The 26667-nt window shown below is 38.5% G+C and overlaps 2 protein-coding genes across 8 annotated transcripts in view; one reads left to right on the top strand and one right to left on the bottom strand.

Annotated features, from left to right (window-relative positions):
* The first annotated feature begins 604 nt into the window (after positions 1-604).
* PDK1 (pyruvate dehydrogenase kinase 1) lies at positions 605-12110 on the top strand. Of its 2 annotated transcripts, none has more exons than XM_005484067.4 (11): positions 605-865; positions 3991-4132; positions 5593-5664; positions 6149-6333; positions 6619-6708; positions 6997-7074; positions 7682-7758; positions 8434-8532; positions 9477-9587; positions 10770-10883; positions 11005-12110. In XM_005484067.4, exons 1-11 carry the CDS (start codon positions 748-750, stop codon positions 11143-11145), a joined length of 1227 nt encoding a protein of 408 aa, XP_005484124.1. In that variant the 5' UTR covers positions 605-747; the 3' UTR covers positions 11146-12110. The 2 variants fall into 2 exon arrangements, with proteins under 2 accessions (XP_005484124.1, XP_026647410.1); XM_026791609.2 differs by lacking the exon at positions 605-865 and adding an exon at positions 1027-1208.
* LOC102069277 (neurabin-1) overlaps positions 11122-26667 on the bottom strand; it is a 44682-nt gene continuing 29136 nt past the window's right edge. For 5 of the 6 annotated variants that reach the window (XM_074548482.1, XM_026791606.2, XM_074548481.1 and 2 more), the window contains exons 17-19: positions 22837-22953; positions 17052-17240; positions 11122-15725 (exon numbers count right to left, since the gene is read on the bottom strand). In XM_074548482.1, coding sequence (XP_074404583.1) covers positions 15558-15725; positions 17052-17240; positions 22837-22953 — 474 coding nt within the window. In that variant the 3' untranslated portion in view covers positions 11122-15557. The remainder of the gene's footprint in view (positions 15726-17051; positions 17241-22836; positions 22954-26667) is intronic. The other variant, XM_026791607.2, reaches the window with a different exon arrangement.

Below are 26667 nucleotides of genomic sequence, written 5' to 3'. Positions count from 1 at the left end.
TCCTCTGTGTATTTTGTTTGATTATCTTTTTTCTGGTAACTGAAAGAAACCGCAGCCGGGCAGACACAGGTGCCACAGTGAGAAGACGCACGGCTGTTTAAGCCCGATGCCCTCGGCTGAGGCTCTGTCCTCCCGCCGGCCCTTCTGTGAGTTTCTACAGTTCCCGTTCCGGCCCGCGGCTCACTCACACCGGGAGCCGAGTCCCCGCCACGGCTCCATCCCAGGCCGAGAGGGAGCCCCGGGCACCGCAGTGCCCAGCGAGAGCCGCTGGTGCACGGGCATCTCTCGGCCTCGCCGCGGCCCCTGCGGTCCCGGCCCCCGCACCCAGAGCCCTCACGGCTCCCCGCCTGTGGGCAGGGCGCGCCCGCAGCCCCTCGCCGGGCAAGCGGCGGCCCCGGCACCCGTAACGTCGCGTACCTGTGCGCGGCCGGGCTCCTCCGCGATGCGAGCGTCGCCTCCTCCCATCGGGCCCTCGAAGCGCCGGGGACAGCTGAGCGTCCGCCTCAGGCGCCGCCAGGCAGCTCCGGGCCCCGCCGCCCCGCTCCCTCAGAGCCGCCCTCTCCCCCGCCCCGCGCCGCTGCGGGGCCGGGCCGGGCGGAGACTGCCGCCCCCCTCGGGCACCTCCTCCCGGCGGCGCAGCGGAGGCGGCCGCGGCCTGGGCTGGGGCCGGGGGAGCGGCGCGGCGGGAAATGGCGGCCGGGCCGGGCCGGGCTAAGCTGAGCTGAGCTGAGGGCACAGAGCTGCACCATGAGGCTGCTGCGCGCCCTTCTGCGCGGCGCTGCCCCGGGCAACATCCCGCAGCAGGTGGACTTCTACTCACGCTTCTCCCCCTCGCCGCTCTCCATGAAGCAATTTCTGGACTTCGGTGAGTCCTCGGCGAGCCGCCCTCGACCGCTGCCCCTCCTCCCACAGGTGCCTGTGAGGAGCGGGACGGCCACGACCCCTCACCCCGTCAGCGCTGCCCGGCTGTTGCTTATCTGTTAATGCTGCGTTTCTGGCAGAAAAGGGCTCTGCTTCCTTCTGGGGCAAGGGAGCCCAGTTGGCTCGTTCCCGAAGACCGCGACTGTGGCAAGGTTGAAATGTTGCTGAAAACTCCAGTTTTTGGCACCAGCAGGCTAGTTGGGTGTTTTCCTGCAGAGCCCGCAGTGCTGGGGAGAGGATGGGAACAGCTGTGACAACTGGTAGCGTTAGAGCAGTGACTCAGACAGGTGAGACTGGTTAAGGCTTCTGCTGAACAGCACGCAGCCTTTTAAAGGCATCTGCCAAACACGTGAAGCGTTCAGCCTCAGCTGGCACGAGGGGCTGGAACAGTCATCACTGCTCTGTCACTTGGCCTGTGCCCTACAGAAACAGCCTGGCCAAATGTTGCCGTTTTAAAAGGTGTGTGAGAAAAGGAACAGGATGCAGACACCGGGAGCCATCCTGGAGGTTTGGAATCTAGTCTTGAAACTGAGTAAATCAGTAACAGGATACTCAATCTTACACTCAGTGCCAAAACCACTTCTAATGCTTCCAGGCTTGACTGTCAGCTTGGAAAGAAAAGGGATCACAGGAATTGTTCTATTCTGCTTCAAAGCAAATAGGGAAAGGTTGTGTAAGTCACACTGAGACATCTTTTCAAAGCCTGAGGTTGGAGCCATTGTATTGTATGTTTCATTTTCTGTACCCAAGGGTGTGCATACATGTTTACGTGTTATATATTTAACTAGTCAATAGTTTCATGGCTTTTTATAGTTTTGCAAATAAAACCCAAGTGACAACTAATCCTAGAACCCAAGACTTTGAATAAGCAGGAAGACTTACAAACAAGATTTTCTCACAATTATCTGCTATCAGTTCATCCATCTATTCAATGTTTCACTTGTGCAATGAAATGTATCTGACATTTAAAACTCCAGATTCCTACAGGAACTTCACCATATGTTTTGTTGCCACTGTACTTTTAAGCAAAGAACCTTGCAATTCAGTTTGCTTTGACTTGTCTTATTTTACCATTACTGATAAAATGCTTACCATAAAATCAATGTTTATTTTCAAGGCACACTATTTCCTTGTGTCAAAATATAGGCTACTTTTTTGCTCTTAGTACCTGAACATAAGGTAAAAATAGTCTTGGAAACTTCTACAATATTTTTTTCCTCTCTTTTGCTTAAGGATTTAATCCTTATAGATTTAATCTTTAGAGATCCTTTACAGAGAGTAAAATCTAATAACAAAGACTGCAACACAGAGACAATATTTCTCTGTAAGACATTCTGTAGCCATTATAATCTGATGGTGTTTACATTAAGGATTTTTTTTTGCTCCTTTTGCAGGAATGAGAACAGTCAAAGAGGAAATAATAAAATCTGGTAAAGCTAACTTAAGAAAAATGGAATATTCTGTAAGCAAATTCAGGTTTGGTCTTGGGTTATAAGACCACAGTATTTTCTGTAGGAGTTTTATCCATTCTTTGCCTAGATACAGACTGTAGCTGCACATGGGAAGAGAATCATTTGCCTGCTCTATACTGCCTTCCATATTTGACCCAAAATTGCAAAGAGAAGGCCTTCAGATACAAAAACTATTTTGTGAAATGTAATTTTTTGAGAATGAGGCATTTAACAATTGTATTTACACCTTAATACCTCCAATCTGATTTGTTCTTGGAATTTTACCCAAGAAAAGGGAAAGGCCAGTAATAGTCATGCCTGTGCAATCTGAGTAGGGAGAAGAATGAAAGGTTTCTAGGCAGAGGTCTTGTGTAGACAGTGCCTAATGCTGGTAAGTGCCATTGTGGAGGAATTTCTTGTAAATTATTCACTTTTTAAATTAACTGACATTCTTTCATCACTGTAGTTTATGTGTCTGAGTCTGCATGCTTTAAAGTAAACTGCTCTATATCAATGTGGTGAAAATTTTTCATGTTTAAGGCAGTCCCAGCTTCCTTTTTTCTTTCCTCATCCCTTCCTTTAATCTTCTTTCCCAACTTCCCCTTGCCAAATGGAAGGAGTGAACTGAGCAGTAACACAGGAGTTGATTTGTAGGAGATACATGTTGTGAAACACCAGACCTGAAGTACACACTCCACTGCAGCAGATGGGCAGGTTAGAAGTTCAGAAGCTGTTTATGTGACAGTCTTTAAGTCTAGAAAGAAGTCTGGCTGAGAATGAAGTGCAGCATTTCTTAGTCTCTTCCCCATGCTGCACCCTCTTTTCTCACCTGGGAAAACAAGCGTTGTGGGAGTACAAGCAGGTCTTGATTTTAATAACCACATTTGATTGCCACCCCCGCAGTTGACACTTGTTCTTACAAAAGGACAGGTCAGTTATCAAAACAGGCAGTATTTTCACTTCCAGCTTTTAAAAATGTAAAAATTTAAATGTATTAGTATCCTAATGGCTAAGCAGAGTAGCTGTCCTACTTCAATTTCTTTCTCACTATTCATGTGAATTTGTTCACCTGACTTCTGTTCCTGTAAGACTGAATTTAAACTATAACAGATTTAGTTGAAAATGAGATCTCTATTACTGATTTTATTTTCTGAAAGTGTTTGAGGATGAGTTATGGTAATTCACTAAGATCAGTGATGAAAAGCAGGGTGTATGGGACTATGATACTTTTCAAGCATCCTTCTCATAAATAGTTGCCTGTGCTGGTTTCATTGGCTTCTCTGACATGCTCAGAATGACATGTTGGATCAGTGCTGGTTAGAGTTTACTGCAAATAAAATGAACAATATACATGGATAGAAGCCACATTTAAAGCTGAACAGTATAGGTCTGTAACTGTTGCATTAGTTTCTGTTCATATTTTGAAGATTCTCATTACTGCAACAGGAAGGTTTCAGTATGCCATAGATTTTGAAATACAAGTGGGCTGCTGCCATGAAAGAAACAGCCTGGTGGAGTCTGCTTTGAAATCAAGGTATAGGCCTCTTATGTAAGAAATTAATTTCGTGCAGTTCTCTGCCATAGTATTGGCTTCATTCTGATGTCATATTGGTCTTAGGGTCTGAAAATGCTTGTGAAAAGACTTCATTTATGTTTCTGCGACAAGAGCTGCCGGTGAGGTTGGCCAACATAATGAAGGAAATCAGCTTGCTTCCAGACAACCTCCTAAGAACACCTTCAGTTCAGCTGGTGCAGAGCTGGTAAGAACAGTGACATTCCATTCCTTGCAGGGTGACCTCCTGCAGATACACAGGTGGGAGGAAGTCACTCTCTTCTACTGAAAGGACATTCATAGGCTTGGTGCATGAACATCATGTATTAATACTGAGATGCTAAATACACCAGTGTGATCAGAAACTAAATTTACAGATGTGGGAAAAAAGCATTAAGGAGCAATTAGAGAACCCCAAGGGAATTAAAAAATCATTAAGTATTTCACACACTCATGTATGAGGAATCAATTTTTTTTTTTTATATAAAAATCCACCAGAAGAGTGTTTAATAGGGAACTTACCTAATAGTGAAGAAGCTAGTTGAAGAAAACAACAGAAGCAAACTAAGGCACAAAATGTTTGCAAAACATAATAGAAACCATTTACAAGACAGGTTATTGCAGACTGAGAGTAAAGGTATAGAAAATATGAAGAAAAAGCAATAGGAAATTCCCAAAGCCAAAACATAAAACAACAGAGAGAACATGGAAGTATTAAAGTAAAAAAGACATTATTTGAAAAGTAAAGTTTGCTTCCAAGTAAGGAACTTAGGCATAAAGTTTTTAAAGATGAAAGCAAAACAAAGAGATTGCTTGGCAACTGCTAAAGGTACAAGGATTTCTGTAAAGGCTTTTAAAGTTATCTGCCAAAATCTGCCAGTAAGTGGGATTGACTAGATGACTGAATATGAAAAGAGCTATCAATGAAGATAGCTTAATGAATTCTTACTGAAACACAAATGCTTACATTCTCATGATACTAGATGACACTGATCAAATGGGAAATTAATTCAATTTGGGCAAATGCAAAGTAGAACACAGGGAAGAACCTCCTCTCCTGTGTGCTTGCTTCCTTACAATGGGAAAAGAAATATTGATGCTACTGGGAATATTTTTCTGCATATGTCAGTTGATGGCAAGAAGGAAAATAGTATTAGGAACTAAATAACCAATGGGTAGGAATATAATTGTACCACTATATTGTGTTAGCCCATTATTCCCCTGAATTGCATGCAGCTCCATCCTGAACAGAAAAGACCAAGAGGGATAATCAAAGGGTTGGAACAATTTCTACGTGAGGAGAAATCAAATAGAATTCTTCAGCTTGGAAAATACGTGTCTAAGGAAAGGGATGGCAGAAATACTTAAATCATGCACAAATGGAAAGATTTTTCTACTAACAGGAACACGCAGGGGCTGCAAATAAGTGATCACCTACTGGGTTTAAAACACAAAGATGATATTTTATGCATTCTAATTAAATTGTGGTATGCATTGCTCTGGAAATTTTGGAAGAAAACATCATAAATGGATTCAAAGGAAGCTAACAAAATTCACAGGGAGACAGGTAGAATGATTTGGAAAAATGCAACATTGCAAGTCCACAAACTGCTAACCAGAGAGATCTGGGGAGACATATTAGAATTGATCTCTTTGTTTCATTGAAAGGTATGTCCAAAGTCTTCAGGAGATTCTTGACTTTAAGGACAGAAGCTCAGAAGATTCAGGGGCTGTTCAAAGGTAAGGCTTTGTTATCACACATATCTTGTTAATATTGTATTGGAGAATTGGCAGAAAAATAATAGCTGAAAAAAAATTTCCTATCTCTAATCTTTACAGAAGAATTGCAGGGTACATTAAACCAGGAAATTAAGCACTTCAGCATAATGTCATTCTATAGAATGCTCTGGTCTGTCCTGGCTGACCATAAGTGCCATTTGACAGGCATGGGTTGTTCTGCATGAAAACAGTTAGCACAGTTCTCTCTTTCTCTTGGTAGAATCAAGATAATAAATAAATAATAATTTTATAAACATTCAAAATAGTGGATTACTGATTGTTTCAATGCTAGTCAACTGAAATGTGCTGTAAAACACTGACCTGCCTTCTTACTGCAGCAGGCAGATGTGGCATTTTTGTAAGTCTTCATTTTTGTAGACAGGCACTGTTTGCTGGAGGATGAATTTCCCTTGAAAGTGAAATAGTAACAATGAATTCGTTTTAGTTTTACAGACACTGTGATAAAAATCCGGAATCGCCACAATGATGTCATTCCTACGATGGCTCAAGGAGTGATAGAATACAAGGAGAGCTTTGGCATCGATCCAGTGACCTCCCAGAACGTGCAGTATTTCTTAGACCGCTTCTACATGAGTCGCATTTCAATCAGAATGCTCCTTAATCAGCACTGTAAGTGTCGAAAGGAGGGCAAAGGATGTCTGTACCATGTCAGCTGTATTTTCCTTTAAGTGCTTAATATGTACTAAGGTGCCACTTAGGAGTATACTATTTGCCTTGCCGTTTATAACTCATTCTTCATACAATTCCTAAAATATTTATTAATAGTAAGCTTTTCAGTATGGTGAGGACTGAAGTTACAGATTGTCTGTAAATTTTTTATTTAGCAAAATGGAAGACACAAACTAAAATTATAAAGTTACACTGGATATTAAATTATGTTTTCTTTTTTGGCAGCTTTACTGTTTGGTGGGAAAATTAATCCAGCTCATCCAAAACATATTGGAAGCATCGATCCTAACTGCAATGTTGTTGAAGTTATTAAAGGTAAATTCAGATAATAAGAATCCTGAAAACTTACATGGGAGTCCTTACTAAGAGTAAATACAATCCCAGTATGCATATATTGTTTTGTTCTTGCCTACCAGGAGCAGAAGTTTAATTGGACATGAAATACAATTTTGTTTCTTTTTCCTATAAATGCAGTAGTTTTTTTGAAAAGTACAAATCTCCCTGACAGAGCACAGTACTTTAAAAAATTTTATTTTGTAGATTCTAAAGGAGAAAAAAAAAGGTGGGAGGGGGAAATGTAACTTCCTGTGTTCTTTATTATAGATGGCTATGAAAATGCCAAGAGCCTTTGTGATTTATATTACATGAGCTCTCCAGAACTTATCCTTGAAGAGTTGAATTGTAAGTGAATGTGGACAAGGCATACTCTTGAACATCATGATGGCTTCTTCCAAAGGAGCTGGTGGTGAAATGTTCTGCTTTTCACATAGTTCATGTGTTCTCTGTATCTACTGGGTTTTTCTAAATCTGGCAGAATGCCTTCCCCATTCCTCCCTTTAATCAGAAAACTGACATGAGTAGAAGTTTTTGATTCTACAGCTGTTGATACAACACATTTTAGCAGGCTCCTTCCCTTGCTAAGATTTCATGTTTCTTCACCTGACATTACTGCATCTCACCCTCTCTGCATTTCTTGTGACACATTAAAGATTTATACAAGACTTTCTGTTCCATCTTTGTGATACCTATGAGGAGGTTGTTTGAAAACATGATATGATATGCCCTACTCAGTGATCCCATAGTGGGTTTTAAGATTAATTTCTAAAGCAGCAAGCAACATCTGAAAATCTTGATTATGACTTTTAATTAACATACAATTTTTCAAAAGATTTCTGTTTAAATTTTCCTTCTTTAAATTTAACAATACAAATTCACATTCTGAATTACTGTGGGAATGAATAAAGACATCTCATTTGCCATTTAGTTATTTGCACTCTCTTCTCTCCAGCTAAATCACCAGGACAGCCTATGCAAGTGGTGTATGTGCCATCACATCTCTATCACATGGTTTTTGAACTTTTCAAGGTCTGTGCACTTACCATTAATTACACAATTCTTTCCTACATCTTTGTTTACTGAGACTGTATTGCTTTGACTTTTCAAACTGATTCTAGATCACAGTGTGATTTTGCAAGTGCAAACTTATTGCCATTTGACTGCAGCAACACAGCTGCCCTGTACTATTAGAGAAACAATAATTGCATAGAAAATGAACAGCTTTGGAAGAGGTATCTCTTTAACCCAGCCACTGAATACCTTCTGAATAGACAGCTTAAATCTTAAAATGTATGAAGATATTAGTTAATGAAGCAAGTTAGATATCCCATAAATTGTATATTTTCAAATCTGGTAGAATACATAACATGTCCTACAGACCTTTTCTCCAGCAGTTTAGTCGTAGACTTTTCTTGGACTTTGTGCCATATTGCATGTACTATGTGCATTATAAAGAATTCTAGAACACAAATGCTTTACATTAAACTATTCACGTTTCCTTTAAAAAATTAAATATTTGAAGTCTTAATATTATAATAAATTTAATATATACTGATACTGAATAAACTAGGAATATAAAAAAACCCATTCTAAACCAATATACATTTGTTCTGATTCTTAAATACATGATAAAAATAACTACTAAAAGATATTTTAAGTTAATTACAAAGTGAATAGGATTTAAGTTGTACTTGGAAATTACAGAATGCAATGAGAGCCACCATGGAACATCATGCTGATCGAGGCATTTATCCTGCAATTCATGTACAAATCACGTTGGGAAATGAGGATTTAACTGTGAAGGTACTCTTTTTTTTTTTTTTTTACTATTCTGAAAGTTATTTTGATTAGGATTTTCCTTTCCTGTCATGAGCAGTATATTAGTAACTTGAGCTGGTGATCTGGTTCCATCAATAGATTGTATGTGATGATGTTTGTAAGTGAAAAACCCTTATGAGATTTCACATACTGCCTCGTGAAGAGGCTGCAGTCACACTGAGGGCTCTGCAATAGCATCCTGGACTTGCTTGTGTCTTGCCTAGCTTAGAAGCAACCATGACTAAAGTAGCATCTTTATACAATTGTAACATCAGCATTTTCTAAGTGACAATGACAGAGCTATACAGGTTTGAAAGAACTGAAGAAAGGGAAAACTATTTTACATATTCCACACAAAACAAACCTCCTGAAGTACAGTTTGCAGCTTCTTTTTTCTGTACAGCACCCATCTGATTTCAAAGACCAGCTGCAAGCACTGTGTTTTTCATAGGTCTCACTAAACTGTAGTAAAATAACTCCTTTGACTTACTCCTTCACGTAATAGATTTTAGTAAATTATATTTAAATACGGCAGTATTCTTGAGGAATAAAGATAAAATACACAGAGAACTTACCATTTGCCAAAAGGTATAGTGACTTCAGACAAAAGTGTGTGATGAACAAGATAAAAGTAATGCACAATTCAAGCAGAATTTCCTTTTCCTTTTCTCCAAGAGATGTTGAATGCTTCTTATGGCAGTATTTTATTTAATGGTTTGAATAAAGGATGAAAGGGAAGGATTCATTTCTCATTGGTCATTGTTGAAGATGAGAATTAAAAGAAAATCTGTAACTTAGTAGGAAAATCTGTAACTTACGCCTTCAAATAATACTTTACTGTAATTTTTTCTGGCTTATTATTTGAGAGAAGCTGTCTTTTATAAAAGTGTATTCATAGATATAAAGCTAAATGCTCCTTCTTGTTGCAGATGAGTGACCGTGGTGGTGGTGTTCCTATGAGGAAAATTGACAGACTGTTCAACTATATGTATTCAACAGCACCACGTCCTCGTGTTGAGACATCGCGAGCTACACCTTTGGTATGCAAGAATTTATACCATGGCATCCTGGATAGGTCCAATTGTCACAAAAACCATTTAGCTAAAACTATGACATGCTGATTTTATAGATATTACATTGAGTAATATTTGAATTTTACTTAATTCAAGCTTAATTAAAGTATTTTTCAAAAAATAACTGAAAAATGGCATAAAATGCCAAAAATTATTTACCTTTGTTCAAGATTCTCTTTTTCTCTACTAAATCTAAAAATCAGCCACGTCAAGCAGAATACTTAGCTATGCTGCACAATCCAGTGAGAGCAGGATTCAGAATTCTATTTGTAGCCACTGAATGAAAGGAAGAATAATTGTAGCAGTGACTTTAGATCAAGGCCATAGTTCATTTGTATTGTGTAGTCCATTGTACCAACCCCTAGCAAGGATGAAGGTACAAAGATGTGAGAGGGTATATGAAGAATCCACTTTGGTCTCATGTGAGTGTAATAAATGCACAAGAAATGAAGCCTAAGCTCTCAGAAATTAGAATCTCTGAACAGCTTTCCTGTATTTATTCTCCCACCTTGCATCATTTAAAAATGTATGCAGTTCTGCATGTAGATGACTCTGCAACTTACTAAACATAAGATCTTTACAGAGGAGTGTTGTGTACACTCTCTGAGATTACCTCTACAATGTAAACAAAAATTAGTATTTAAACAAAATATTTAGTGTTTAAACAAAAAAATCACACTTAACACTTCAGGGCTCTGTCCTGCTACTGCAGCCAGGGCTTGGTAGAATTTCAGTATAAGCTGCAAAGTCACAGATTATATGTCTTGAACCCTTTTTATATATTCTGATGATGGTGTGTATTTGACTTAAGAACTCTGAGTACTTAAGATTAGTAGCTCCATGAGAATGGTGCAGACACACAGCAGAGTGTTCTCCAATGGCATCTCTTCAAAAAGCTGCCATAATGCAAGAAGTGTTACCTACCAGCCCTGCCTGACAAAGGAATCAAACAGTTTTCTCATGATCACAATCATTCATGCATTCTTCTGGTTTTGGAGTATATAATAGCTTGGGGGAGGGCATAATAGTTAACACCTGAACTCCTGTTACTGTCAAACATCATGCTTAGTTTGTGTATTTTACCTATTAAGTTTAAACAGAAAATGCCGCTGATTAATGCAATTAATGGAAGTGTTTTCTCCTGGTCAGGCTGGATTTGGTTATGGCTTACCCATATCACGTCTGTATGCACAGTATTTCCAAGGAGACCTGAAACTGTATTCCTTAGAAGGCTATGGTACAGATGCAGTTATTTACATCAAGGTATGATGTAACACTCTACTCTTCTCAGCAGCTCTAATCTGAACTGCTAATGGAACTCCTTGTTCTGTTATGGTAACTTCAATTAAAAAGAATCATCAGCTAGAGCCTTTTCTCCTTACAGGCCTTATCAACAGAATCAATTGAAAGACTCCCTGTATACAACAAAGCAGCCTGGAAACATTATAAAGCAAACCATGAAGCTGATGACTGGTGTGTGCCAAGCAGTGAGCCAAAGGACATGACCACTTTTCGGAGTATGTAGCTTTTTCCTCAGCAGCTCCTAAGTAGGTTTGTCTGTAAAGGGAATTTAGAAGACCTGATTTATGATTTTGAGCCACTTCTGATATGTGAAAGTAATTCTAAATTTGAGTGTAATGAGGCTTTTCTGAAATAAAAAAACAACAGCCACCAAAACCCCCAAACATGCACATATAAAAAAAGGTCATACTTCATTTGTTTCACTTTCTATTTATGATTGCTTTCAGAGCTAAATCAAAGGAGCAATATATTGATTTTTATAGGGATCAATGCCACAGCTATCACATCTGGTATTAATTTGTATTATTTAAAAATAATTTTATTAGAAAAACTATTAAAAAAGCTCACTGGAACATTCTTCCATTATAAAATTCTACAGATTAATGAAAAATTTGTGTAAGAAATACTGAGCTCATTGCTATACCTTTGAAACTGTATGGCACTTTCTTTTATCTTAAGCATGCTGAAGCTTAATTTTGCAAAGTTGGATATGTTGCCTACCTACACTGCCTACATTAAGGTGGTGTTTTCAGCTGTAGAAATCACACCTCTGTAAGGATAAAAGTTTTTTAAAAGCATTTTTAACTTCTACTACTGGTATAATGTATCTCAGGTATGTGGTGGCATCAGTTCTATTTCTTTGGTTGTAATGTGAATATATAATAGATGTGAAAAACTTACCTTGCCCTGATCATTGTGAATTAAAAAATGGCATTGGCTTGTGTACAGTAGAGAAATCTTAGTCTTACATTTGCTGTATTTCTATAGGTCATACCAAAATGCAGTATCAACATTCTAGCCTCTGTAAGATCCCAGAGTTGGGTATGTCAGGTACAGCTGTAAATGAAACTATTTTAATAAACAGATTCTTAAAATTTGTCTGTAATAGGGCATCTCTATTACTTTGACAGTATAAACTGCCTTCTCAGGAGTAAGTAAAGTAAGTAAATTAAAAGTTTTTGAAAATACCTTTGCATTTGTGATATGCTTCTGGCCTTGTTTTTGTAGTAACTGGAAGTCACATTATAACATAAACATGATAACCACAATATGTTAATCAAAGACAAATCAGAACACACAGGGGAAGAGAGAGAGGGGAATGAATCTTACATTTCAGATACAGAGTCCTTCCAATTAAGAATTCAACTCAACACCTACTATATGAGCTTTGTTCAAATCATACACATCTGTGTTGCACCTCAATCCCTGTCATTCCTGAGCATTTTTGGAGGGATGCAGTTAAAGCCATTGGGAACCAATGTTTTTCTCAGTTAATTAAACTGCATGTAATTCTGTGGGTTTTGTTCTGCAGCAGACATGCATACTCCATCTCAGAAACAACAGCCCTAGCTTTTGCTAGTTTACTATCTCAGAAGGTGAGATACCACAAGTGAAGTGGACAGGTAGGATGTTGGAAATTGAAGTCATGCTACTCTGGTTGCAGCCGAGCGAGATTCAAGATTTATCACTTGCTATTTCCCTAGCCAAGGTTTATACCCTGGTTAAGCTACTGTAGATAACTTTAATAGATGTGCATTACAGACTGGGCTGTGTACAGTTAAACTGACAGTCTGAGGGAGTATTATTGTGTCTTAATTGCCACCAGATCAATAGGGTTATCTATTCCACTCAAGCTTGTGGGCACCTTGAGGCCCCTATTCTTCCTTGCAAGGATGCGAGTTGATAACTGGCACACTTTTCAGTCTGTAGGGCTACAAGTGAGGAGAACCAAGAGCTGTTCTCGTCTCTGGCCCTGCAACAGGATGTGAGAAATGCCACACAGTGTAAAATGGGGCCTGTACGAATGCTGGCAGGGACACTTGCAGCTATTGCTTTTGCTAAACTCAAGCTGAAAGTTACAGCAAGGGCTTTCAAAAAATCAGGTCTGAAGCTGAGCATTCTAGCCTTTAAACCTTTTAACCTTTTAGCTGACCCTTCTAAACCTTAAACCTTTAACTAACTAAACTGATTTTAGTAACATCGGACAACTACAAGCAGTGTTTCTGAAGAAAAGCTAACAGTTTGTTTTCTGCAAAGTCCATGAAGTATTTTAGATATTACTGTAATAAAGTCTCTTTCATGTTCTCAGCTAACTACCAACTGAATTCTGATTACCAGAGCAACTTGCTGTATAATTATATTTGTAGTTATCTCTTTGCCTGCAACCCCAAACGATTGTGGTGAAAACACAAATGCATCGTGGTTTGATTTACAATATTTAATCATAGTTAAAAGTTTTGAACTTTGGTAACTTTTGCTTTAAACAGAAGTGCAGAAGATAACTTTTGTGTTTAGTGTTTTCATTACTTTACCGAAGTCATTGTGAGCACACGGGTTAAGTTGAAGTGAATCACTACAGAAAAGTAGTATACTATCAAAATGCTGAGATTAATAGTTTTGTATGCAAATTAGCTCAATCTTGCACTGTAAAGTTAATCTTGGTTTGTGCTAATTTTTGAAAGAATTGCTGCATCTATTCATTAAAACTATTGTGAAAATGAAACTCTGTTGGGTGATTGTGTAGCTGGGTAATGAGCTTGTTCAGTGCATCCAGCCCTCCTGTTCAATGTCCGCCAGATGTTGAACGCTATGGGCTCTGATCATCAGCGTTCCCATGCTCGGCTGCCAGGGGAGTTTATCATCCCTGCTGTGGCCCCTCCTTACCTGGCACAGCTCTGCACACAGGGAAACCTCTGAAACCATCATTTTCACCAGTCTCCTTCAGGAGAAAACTCTTCCCAGGGTGCAACAGTACGCTTAAAGAAAAAAGGTAATATGGGATTCTAGCAATATTCTGTGTTCTAGCTGTGAAAACACTCAGCTTTCTTGACTGAATTAATTAAGTGGTGGTTTTATGTGGGAGATCCTGAGCATTTGATGATTCCATACTTCTAACTCCTTTCTCTTTCATCAGTAGGGCTGCATTCCTCTTTGGTTCAAGGTCTGTAAGTTTGGCATACAACTCAAATCTACTGTAAACAAAGTAAATAAGTTAAATCTTGACCAAATAATGCATAAAACTGAAATATAGTATCTTTTAAAAAGTATTTATTACCAAGATTTTCAAACTTTATTTTGGAAATGCTTAGTGTGCAGAAGCATTTCCACACAGTCCTTTTGCTGAAATTCTTAAGACATTTATACAAAAAAATAATAAATGTGAAACACCAACAGTGAAGTTCATTCATTTAATTAAAATGAAAAACGGTCCATAGATTTAAAGGAGAACTTGGTCCACATAAACGAGCTATGTAAGTTTTGTTCTAGTCCATTCTAGGGTGGAATTGATATTTAATCTAGTCTATGTTTCTGGAATAATCTAAATTAAGGAAGTGTTCTTGTAGTATGTCTAGAAAATAGTATGTAAATATACAAAACACCAAGTCATGTTCTAAGCTATGTCAAGAATCAAATCCTCCTTTAAAGAGAAATAATCTGTAGTCTACAACTGAACATTTAAATACAAGGCAGAAACCCAGGGTGTCAGTGATAATTTTTCCTACAATTCTTCCCTCAGTATTTGAAGTCTGAAAAACAGGATTGTTTAAAATTAGCAAATATATAAATTTGGTCCGCAAAAAATCTTGTCGCATGTAGAAAAGAGAAATACATGTATTGCAAATTGATCTTATTCATAGCATAAATCTATAAAACTATGTATTATTTAGGAAAAATAGGTTAAAAAGGATCTTATTTATAGGCTTCAACCTTGTCCCAACACCATATGGGTAGTGTACAGAAAACTTAGTATTATGCTTAGGATGCGTAGTTTGTGAAAACTACTTAGTATTCCTTGTTATTTTCTCAGTAAATTGCAACACATAGAATTGAAAAATGATGTGCTACTAAAGTGAACTTTGAATGAAGTTCTGGAAGTAAAAGAATTAAAATAATCCTAAATTCCAAATACATGCTTTCTTTTTAAATTAATTTGACATTACCATTTCTTAAACTTAATTTTTACTATACATCTTTAGTGGCAACAGATAAACAGACTGTCACAGACTGAATTTGTTGGCAGGATTTTTCTATTGTCCCTCTATCACCTTTAACTCTATCAAATGCTAGTTGACTAATACTGGAATGATTTTTAAAACAGTATTCTACTTTTCACAAACATCGATTTAATGAAAAGGGCATATGACACCTTAGAAGCAGAAATATTACTTAAGGCAGAAAGTTAAATTATTGTCCATTAGTACAGGCAGAGTCAACTAGAAATAAAAATACTGAAAACATTATTTCATTTTACTGGGCTGTAATGGGGAGGGACCACAATTAAAAGTAAAAAACCACCTACCACGTTGAACTGTTGAACTGTTGCACTTTCCCTCCTCCCTCAATTGTACAATTATATACAAATCTGCTGAACTTCCTCCAGTTTAGGCAAGTCTGCACTAAAATAAAATGGTCATTTTAGCAGCTTGATTCAAGAGTGGCCACAACTCTGCCAGTCTTGCGAACTTCTTTCTCCTTCTTTTGAACCTTTTCCTTCTGCTTTTCCAGTTTTTCCTGTGTTTTTCTAATATCCTTAATTTTTTTCTTTATTGTTGATCGGTCATTTTGACTGGTAACTCCCAAAGCCTTTGAAGGAGGAAAACAAAACAAAACCTCATCAGTAATTTTTTTCAACAGCACTGTTAACAGTGCTTGTGCATTAACAATATAAGAAAGTGTTATCCACTTTTCGACAAGATAGTCTGTTTACTTGAAATATAAAGATTCGGGGCCACAGAAACACTGCAAATAATCATCTGGGTAACAAGGTAGGTAAGAAAACCAAGGCTAGCTCTTCAGTTGTGAAATAACAATTTCATGTTGCATTTTACAAACATGTAAACCCCTGGGAATTCTCAGAAAATAGCATCATTTGTTTTAGTGTCCAGATATCTTCCTAGCTCTTTCTGCACACGAGGAATTTTTACTCGGTAACAACTCTGTCATTCGCAGGCCTTTAAGGCGCATTATCAGGAGGCGGCCGCACGCTGGCGCTTGCGAGCGGCAGGGGGCAGCAGCGATCCCGTCACCCGCCCGGCGCCCGGCGCGCACCGAGCTCTGGGCACAGCGCCCGAGGCCCCGCGGCTGGCTGGGCCAGCACTGACGGGCCAGCCGCTGTTATCTTCCCTGTGCCCACGCGATTTTATAAAGCGGGACATTTAGTGTTGCATGTCTATTTAAAATGCAGGCACATTTTGGAGGCTGAAGTTAGAACACCTTTTTTCCTCCTAAGCCCCTCAAGTTCTGCTGTTGATCATTAATAATAATTTGCCTTACGCCAGAGCTGACCAATGAACCTCTTCTAGCTGCACATCTTGCCTGTCCATAATGAAGTCTCATAATCTAACAAGAAAGAAAAACTGCAGGAATTTACCAGAACTATAAGGGATATATATTCACTACAGCTTCCAGGTGCAATATAGCAAGAAAAGGCTCCAAAGATTCAGAGTATGTATTTCCAGCAGGAGTAAAAACTTGAAACATTTTAAATGTCACCAGACAGGATTTCAGCCTTCCCATTTGAAGAGGAAATGCTGAAGAAACGGATTTCTAAAACTCAATCCTGCAATTCTATTTCAATTAAACTTGTTTTGGTATGACCTTAGTTGAGATTGGTGACAGATGTATCAAGACTCCTTGGACAAATATGCTTCCTTTCATTTCCTCAAGGAAGCAATATTTGTTATTTTTCTGACTGTAAACAGCCTTTAATTTTACAATCAATTACTAATTACCATCTAACTATACAGTCTTCGAGTATTTCGAAAGCAACTCAAAATAAAACAACAAGAGCGAGTAAGTATCCCTTAAAAAGCCACAGAACCAGGAAATTTGACTTTGTAAGTTAAAAATATGTCCAAATAAGCAGTGAAACCTATACAGTTACAAATCAATCCTGGGATGCACACATACCTTCAGCTTCTCACTGTCAAGCTGCATCAGCTGCTGTCCATCTACGTTCATAGCTGTGAACTCTGTGATATACTGCTCCATGTTCATTCCCATTAACCAGTGGCACACTTGCTGGGTGGTCCATTCAGAAATAGGTCTACTGTGCCACTGATTTTGCTTTCCTGTTGTTGTAAATTCATCATCCAATGCCTAACCAATTGAGAAAAGTCACCATAAGCAATATTTTACTTGACTGTATGTTGAATTCCAGTTGTCAGGTGAGTTTGGTTAACAAAGTGCATTTTTACACATGCTCTACTCCAAAAGTAAAGTTCTTGAGATCAGTTTGCCTAATTTACTATAAACAAGACACTTCAACACACAACACAAAGTCAGAAACAGAACATAAATGGTAAATTGGACCTATCCAAACAAGGAACACACTTCCTCAGTTAGTTGGTTAAGGTAGCTCTATCTGAATGTTAGATGCTACCTTACACTGCATAAAGAATTATGAAGCACTTCAACTCTATTATTATTGTTAAGTGATGGAAATCCAGAATAAAAACAATTCTAGTAGCCAGTAAATCTGGTGAGTGTTCTAGGTACAGTTTTATTACATTTTGTACATTTGTCAAGACAAGACTGCTTGTTCTTTGAACTAATGCTATTAGGTTGATATTGTATACGGACTGCCCAAATAAAAGATGACCATTTCAGAAACATAGTAGCTTGTAGACTTCCACTGAAAATACAGTTTGCCAGCTCACAGAGCTTTTGAGGCACCTTGCTTCAATTTTATTTTGCTTCCAAGGGGAAAAGGTACTGCTGTTTGTCCTGAAGCACCGTTACTTCATCACAAAAGAAAAGCTACACAACAGAGCTCAGTGTCTGCAGAGAAGTAATTCCAGTGTGGTACTTGAATCACTAACATCAGTTAACTGAAGTTTTATTAACTACCCAGAATCATCTCTCACCAGCTCATGACTGAGTACAGGCTGCACTAGACTTGCAGACTTCTCATCCAAGATATTTGCAAACTGCAGAAAACATGCTCCCCTTTTCCAGCAGGCCTTACACGCATTTGTAAACAGAAAACATGGAAAAAAGGAGTTTCCTAGTTACATATTTGAGAAATGATCATGTTAAATCGCAGGTGAACAACTACAGCTGCCAGCCAAAGGGATCTCAGAAAATCCAGCTTATTTGATGGAATATTTGGGAGAGTTGACTGATGTAACAAAATTATTGTGGTGATTACAAGTCAAAGACAGCGACATGTAGGCCTGTGACATGATCTGATCATACAACACAGTGGATCTGAGCACGCAGGATGGAACACACATACGAGGGGAAACACAGAATTTTCAAACTTCCAATGTAAGGGACTACACATAATTCAAAATGGTTTTGCTTTCCCTGGTCTGTGAAACAAGGGACAGTGGCTACATTAAGAGGCAATCCATAAAAATAGGAATGAGTTTGTAGAGCTGAACAGTTTGTGCTGAGGTCTGAAAATCCACACTACAACCATTTCAAAGGATTTTCACTTCCAAATAGCCCAAGTCTGATCACAAAGACTCAATGGCCACTAGCAGCTGGAACGTAGCAGGACCACTGTAGGAGCACATCTGATTTGATTTCTGAGATAAATCAAAGTAAGGCAAGTGGGAACAATCAGAATATTTATTTCAAAAATGAACTCCTTATCCAAATCAAAATACTTATGTAGATATAATGAACGCATCTGCCTTACTGATGTGCGAAGGGAGAATCGCAATTTGCATAAAATAACAGCAAAGGGCTCTAGAAGAGGATTAGATTGAAGTGCTCTATACAGCATCTGTATCAAGACAAATGAGTCTTCTATCCAAGCTATCAAGCTTGAGATGCTTCATACAAAGAAGATTAGTTGGATAAATTAGCAGGGGAATTTAAAAATGCACATTTATTTTAAATAATTTTACCTAACAGTACTTCCCCAATCTGATATTGCAATAAAAAATATATATATTGGCAACTTTGTCTCATACTAACAAGTGTTCATGAATAGTACATAAAAAAGGGGAAACACTTTGCATTTTAGGCTGGACCTGGTATTTCATGTGTGGTCTTTCAGCCACCTCGTGTTCTGTATCCAGTTCTGGGCCTCTCTGCTCAGAAAGGAGATTGAAGCGCTGGAACAGGCCCAGAGAAGGGCACTGAAGAAATACGAAAATATATTGCTGTCACATACATATTTTTTAATATATCTATGTACTTTTATCATTTGAGATAGGGGTGTGTATGTATCTATATATCTCCTTCACAAGAAAAAATGTGTCAAGTCTTTTATTCCAGTTGGAACTCACTCTAGATTTGTTGAATCTGTGCAAGCCATGCGAGAACTTCCCTTCTGTAATTTCAGAGTGAAAGTACCTGAAGATGTATTCTTGTCAAAAAAGAAAGAGACTCAGATTCTTTCATTTTGTCAGAGAATTGCTGTCCCCTGACAGAATCTTGAGGACTCTCTAAACCAATTTGCCCAAACAGCACAGATTAGAGCATCTAACAGGCTGCACTACGGAGGGTTCTACAGGCTTAGCTATGAATTGCAGCTTCAGCATCATCAATTGCTAACAAACTCCTTTTACTTCATATTGGTAAAGACAGAACCCTAAACCCAGAAGTTGTAGCAACATCTGAGTCTGTGTTAAAACACAGACATCATCTCCTCACAGATATTTAATACTATAAAATTTGAGTTTTTCACTACTACACAAGGGAAAGGACCTGTGACTATTTTTCAGAGTAAAGGAAAGTGAAAATTGTAGAAGGATAAGATGAAGAATACCAATTTTTGAGTAAGGATTATTGGTCATTAAATAATACCTCTGCATCTTTTTTTTTCCTCAAATGTCCATTCAGAGGCAGAAGGAACATGCCAAGTTGTGTTTGCACAGTGAAGTTAAGAATCCCCAAAACAGCCACTACACACACAAGAAAGAGATCAGCTGCAAATTCAGAAAGCAGAACTAAAACTACTTCTAAGGTATGGAAGTGTGAGAAAGCTATGTGCTCCTGCATAAAAATGTATGTGACTCAGAAAGCAAATAAAGGCTCTGGAGATAAAAAACATAAAGCCCAAGAAAACACCACTGCCACCACCCCATTTAGCATATTAGGAACATTAGAAGGATTACCCACTAGCTTGCTAACCATCTGTGAGTGAAGTGCCTCTGCTGTAACTAGCTGGCTACTGACAACTGAACTCTCAGCAGGCAGTCACCTGCCCAAACTGCCTGTGAGCACCTGCACAGCAGGGGCAGACCCCTCAGTGCTGCCCCTAGGTAGGTGTCCAAGAGGTGTTTCCAAGTCCAGGATTTATAAGGCAGTGTTCAACAAGCCCACTCCTCTGAGAGCTGGAGTTACACTGGCTAGCACGACTCATCCTGCATACTCATGAACCCATCTGGACAACAACCATCAAGGAAAGATTAGTAAGAGCTTAAGTTAAGGATCCTGTTCAGTATCTTTATTGGTGATCTGAATGAAGGGATTGAGTGTACCCTCAGTCCCTCGGTAAATTCATGGACAACACCAAGTTAAGTGATAATATTGATGCTGGAGGATAGGAAAATCCTGCGGAGGGGCCTGGACAGGCTGGATGGATGGGCCAGACCAAGAGCATGAGGTTCAACATGACCAACCGCTGGATCCTACAAACTGGCCACAACAGCCCCATGCAGCGCTACAGGCTGGGGGCAGAGTGGCTGGAAAGTGGCCCAGTGGGAAAGGGCTTGGGGTGCTGGCAGACAGCAGCTGAACATGAGCCAGTGTGTGCCCAGGTGGCCAAGAAAGCCAGGGGCAATCCTGGCCTGTGTCAGGAATAGTGTGACCAACAGGACCAGGACAGTGATTGTCACGTACTTGGCACTGGTGAGGTCACACCTTGAGTGCAGTATCCAGCTCTGGGCCTCTCAGTTCAGAAAGGACACTGAGGTGCTGGAACAGATCCAGAGAAGGGCAGCAAAGCTGGTGAAGGCTGCGCAGCACAAATCCCATGAGGAGCAGCTGAGGGAGATGGGGTGTTTACCCCGGAGGACACTCAACAGGACCTCTCTACAACTCACTGAAAGGAGGGTGTAGCCAGAAGGGGGGGCAGCCTCTTCTCCCAGGCACCCAGAGACAAGAAGACATAGTCTTCAGCTAGCCAGGTAAGATTCAGGTTGAACATCAGGAAGAGTTTCTTCACAGCAAGGGTGACCAAACATTGGAATGGACTGCCCAGGGAGGTGGCGGAGTCACTGTCCCTGGAGATGTTTAAGGAAAGACTGAACATGGCACTCAGAGCTATGGTCTAGTTGACAAGGTGGTGTTCAAGTCCAGTCATAGGCTGCACTTGATGATCTCTGAGGTCTTTTCCAACCCCTTCGATTCTGTGATTTGAAATACCCTAAAATGTAAGATGGATTACTTTTCCCAGATCTAGACTACAAACTTTTAAAACCCCAAAGAACAGAACTATGTATTTTGTTCACACATACTGCTTTCCAAATGAGGAAACAGTTCAGAGTTTGTTCCTTGTTCTCCTCAGAGTAGGCCCTTGATACTCAATGTAATTACCGAAAAGATACAAACAACTTTCACTGGTCATGCAAAACCAGGACAATAAGCAACATATGAACTAGAGAGAACACTGGAACTCATCTATAATAAAAACAGGCTTAAATCATCACTTCACACATGGACAACTAGTCATAAACTGCTTTCATTTTAGTTTTAGAATCCAAAATTTACTGAAAGCTTGTAATACTGATCAAAGAACAATATTCAAGAAGACATCTATAATAAAGCCTTATAATTTATACTCCTTGAAAGTTTTAGAAACACATATTCCATTCACAAAGCATTCCATTCAAAAAACTGCAGGGAGTACTTGCAAAGATAGATTATTAACTGGAGTTCCTCTGGTTTTCATTAGATCTAACACTATTATCTCAAAAAAAACTCTGCAAAAACTTAATCCACTACTGCAACCTGTAGACTATTTATATGAGTTTTGACACCTCAGATTTTTATGTCAGTGAATTTATAACATTGTTTGTAAGACTGCGGTGACTATCTACATATTACTGGGATATGGTAAGATTTTCACCAATGACTGACTTAAGACAGCTAATAAAAATCCCATTACATTCATGAACCACCAGTCTGGCAATCCCTCTAATTCATTTTACGTAAGATAACGATGTTCTGTTTTTAACGACTTTTCCTAAACTAAAGGATTCAATTTATGAAGATGTCCATCAGTCAAACACCAAAAGAGACAGTATCTCAGAATGCTACTGAAGTGTGGACTTTGCGTTTCAGCTGTAGCCAAAAGAATTAGTTCTCCAGGGGAATGAACACACTTTCAGGTGTCTAATTTCTACCTATATACCAGAACCACCATGTTCTCTGACTTTTTTCCTTTTTTTTATTGATATGAAATTTTATCTTAACACAAACCTGCACAAGATGTGAAGGCGCATGTTGCAGTTTTCATTCACCCAAGAAGTTCTTTTAAATCAGTGGAACAGAACAGCGTTATGATCAGTTAGTTCATTCCAATTTTTATGATATAACTAGGCTCAGAGCACAGAGGCTGATCTGTCATCCACTACTGCATGTCCTTAGCTCACTTAACAGCTTCCTTAGGGTGCTCTACAACATTCAAATATGGAACAGCCACCAAGTTTCACATCACACACATCTGTTTCTATGAAACATGCCATAGTGTGAACAACAACATCAACAACACACATATACACACTTTGAAACTCACCTCATTTGAAGAGAAGGTTAAAGTGTGTGAACGACCTGACAGATTTGGTTCTGTCACTAACCCTGAAAGTTCACAACTTGGCTTGCTATGGTATGTATCATCTATGACAATTCTACTCTGCAAACAAGTGGAAATAATGTTTTATTAACTCACTTGTTGGAAAAGCAGGTCATTAGGTGACATTCTAATTTTTGGTTAAAAAAATAATATGACTCAGTTACCTTTAGAATACATATGAAATGTAATAACTGTATCAAGCATCTGACTTGTTTTTTGTTAAATTTCTGAATTCAGAAACCCGGTAACAAACTTAAAGCAATATCCCCAATAAGAGCAACTTATGCAGAGAATCAGTCATAACCTGAAATGGTGTTAGAATACACAAGGAAGTGCATCAGTTACTTTTTCAGCAGGCATCCACACTGTGGGAGAAGCAATTTAAAATGCATTTATTGGACTTATTCATGATGAACTTTCATTAAACTGAAACCTCCACGAACACCATGAATGTGTTTCAGAAGGCAGCGTTCTGTTGATTCCCTCCATTTCCAACTCAGATTGTGACCTTGAGAATATTTTGTGTTAGTGAGTGAAAAATAATGCTGCCAAAAAAATGCCTCCTACTTTTGCCTTTCTAAAGAATTATGTCTCAGCACTACTCTTTGCTGCCTACAAACAGTAAGGAATTATTTAACAGTATTTTCCTCTAATGTTCTCTAAGTCTCTAATCAACCAATTACACTTTGTAAGGATGCCATACCACATCCCTATGTGCATAAATAACCTGAGATCTCAAATAAGGCTGATCTTAAGGATATTTTTCTTCAGTTAGTTATGCTTGTATAAGAGAACTACATTTTTGCAGTTACCTTCATTTATCACTTCTGTATTTGTTCTGATTTCAATTTCACCTGAACTCTCAGTTTTCCCGATTATTCTATTTTTGTTTTCTAAGTGCCCTCCCTTATACTCTAAATTATTGATACACATTTTCAGCCTGGAAAACACCACACCAAAGCTCAAGAAAAAAGTCATCACCACCACAACACAATAAACATAAAACCCCCACAACCTGAGTTTTCCTGCTACCTCTGTGCAGTACTTTTCTTGACTGAGAAATGGTAATTTATTTACCATGTAGATTATTTTAATAATTACATTAAATTTTAGGTCTTCTTCAGTCTTTTAGATGTAAAAATTATTACCAGAAACAACTGAATACTTTTTCTATCAACTTATTCTCAAATTACCTTCAACCCAAACTGAAAATCTATTTAAGAGCTTTTGTTTTAACTGCCCTCAGTTCACTCTTTCTTCTTTTACAGAGAAAATCAAGAACAACTCCTACAAACTAAACTAAAAGATACAATAATAAAAATATAGCCAAAAGTAAGGCATCTGAGCACCAGTTGCAATCTTTTTTCCACCCTCTGCTCCCAATCAGTTTATAGGAGTAATTGCCCTTTAAGCATTTAGAGCCAGTTGCAAAGATTAGCACAGAATTTGGACAGAAGAGGTTTTATAGGTATTCTTCCTATCATTTAAGGTACTAGGATATAGTTTATACCACACTGCTCTTCCTGGCACTGAAAATGAAAGACTGCATACACACTTACAGAAGCTAAGTAGTATTCTGGAAAAACAATGGGTACAAACACTATGTATGTGTGTGTATTGTATCAGAGAATTACACCAATTAATTTAAGAACTGTCTGCAAGCACACAGGATTTTAGTTCCTGTTGTTTTCACAAGGATCAAGAAGTTGACTCGCTACTTTGCCAAACTCTAAGTTTAAAACTAACTTCAGAACCATTTTAAGAAAGCAAAAACATTTCAAGTATAGTAACTTTCAGAGGCAAATTTTGCAAAACCAGAAACCAGGTAATAAGGAATGTAATTATATTCCTTGCACCATCAATGCTAAAACACAACTACAAAAATTATATACAATGCAAAGGACTTGGTTCCACAGAGATTTTTTAAATGACAAAGTTCTTATTTTAGGCTTTCTACTTTTACCTCCTGTTTAAGAAATGCTGTCACAAGATCACATTGGATACCACAAACACAAAAGGAGTAAATGCTATTGCTATATTTATGACATATTTCTTTATTTATAAATTTTGAGTTAATATCAACAAAAAGAGTGTTCTTCCCTTGAATTCTGGGAAGATGACTTTGTCTCTTGCTTTATATTGTTTTAGTAACAAGGCTCACTTCTGAGTGGTCAAGTACATTTCTTTGTTAGTTTTAATATCTTTTCACAGCAAAAAAAGCCAAAGCCTTGTAACTGTACATATGTAATTATCAACCCTAAGCTCAGATCTACAACAATTAGTCATTCATTTTAAGCAGCAACCACTGGTACATCACCATGTTTACAGAAGGCCCCAAATATTGCAAAGTAAAACCAGCCTATGAAAATTTGTTCTTCAATGGGATCAGCTTTCTACCATTTTACAAAGCAGGAATATAGCTGGAGACTTGCATAATCTTCCAGCTGCTGGTTTGCAACTGGAACTAAGGAAGAGAGCAGCAAACAACAATTATATACTAGAGCATGAGAAGGAAACAAAAAACCCCAATCCAGTAGGCAAGAAACCAGCTGGAAGTTGATACAGTAATCATCTTGGGAAGTATAGTCCAGTAAAAAGAAAAGAAGAAAAAACGATTACTTCACAACAATGTGGAAAGGAAAAGAGCACTTAGTCTGGTAACATCTGTAACTTTCTGACTGCCAAAAGTAGGTGTATATGGTATGCACATGAAAACATTAGGAGCTGCTTAAGCACATTATGGATGCTTATAGTAGAAATGCAGCAGTGGGACTTTTACTATGCTTACAAAACTTACTCAAATCAGATAGCAAGGAGCAGTGAACAGGGGACCAACGTGTTCCTCTGAATCAATGACAAACCCACTGATTCCTTATCTGTACAGGAAACAACTCTGCACAGCTTTGCTACAGTCTGTTAGGAGACCAACTACAGCCTATCAAGAGACCAGCCATGCATTACTATTTAATCAAAAACTGTATCCAAGAATATGCATATACCTTCCAAATTCCTGGGTTATTTACAGAAACATCTTTTGGCCACTGCAGGCTCCAAGAGTAGCAACCAATGCAAGAGCTGTAAATACACAAGACTGATGCACAGTGGGCAGCAGTTTGTGAAGTACTGTTCCACTTCAGAGATTAAAAAATTCCTACTCTTATTAAGTTCCTGTGTTACTGTATGGTTCTAAAATCACTTTCTGTACTTTTAAAAACTATGCATGCAGAAAATTTACCATTATCACAGGGACTGAAGATTTACACTAGTGAAACAAAATATTTAAGAAAAGTATTACAACAGCATTTTAGTGCAATCACCATCTGGAAACATGGAAAGCAAACTTGTTATCTGCAATCTCTGCAAAATATCAGTGACTTCATGGACTAAAACCTGGCAAGTTTCTCTTCCATATATACAACTCCTTTCTTTCTAACAGCACAGAAGAAAACCAATACATGAAAGGGTATTTTAGCCATCCAAAGTGAATAAAAAGTGTGAAACTCAAGAATAAACCACCTTACTCAAATAACTGTAATTTTCAATTTGACAAAATCCAAAGGAAACAAGAATACAGTCAGTAAAATTGCTGGGACCAGTGTTAAATTGAAAAAGGTTTTACCAAATATTCAGACAGCACACACATTACATCTTTTAGTTTCTAAAGCTGTTCCTTTCAAATAGTTTAAACTTTATGGTTATAGACTGAACTGTGTCGCCTCATTTTCAGAATCTGGTTAAAAGGCTCTAAATTATTAGATTATTAGCTACTCAGAA

This window comes from Zonotrichia albicollis, chromosome 10 (assembly GCF_047830755.1).
Source record: "Zonotrichia albicollis isolate bZonAlb1 chromosome 10, bZonAlb1.hap1, whole genome shotgun sequence".
NCBI classification, from domain to species: Eukaryota; Metazoa; Chordata; class Aves; order Passeriformes; family Passerellidae; genus Zonotrichia; species Zonotrichia albicollis.
Note: the sequence above shows the minus strand (reverse complement) of the source record. Positions and strands in the feature narration are given on the sequence as shown.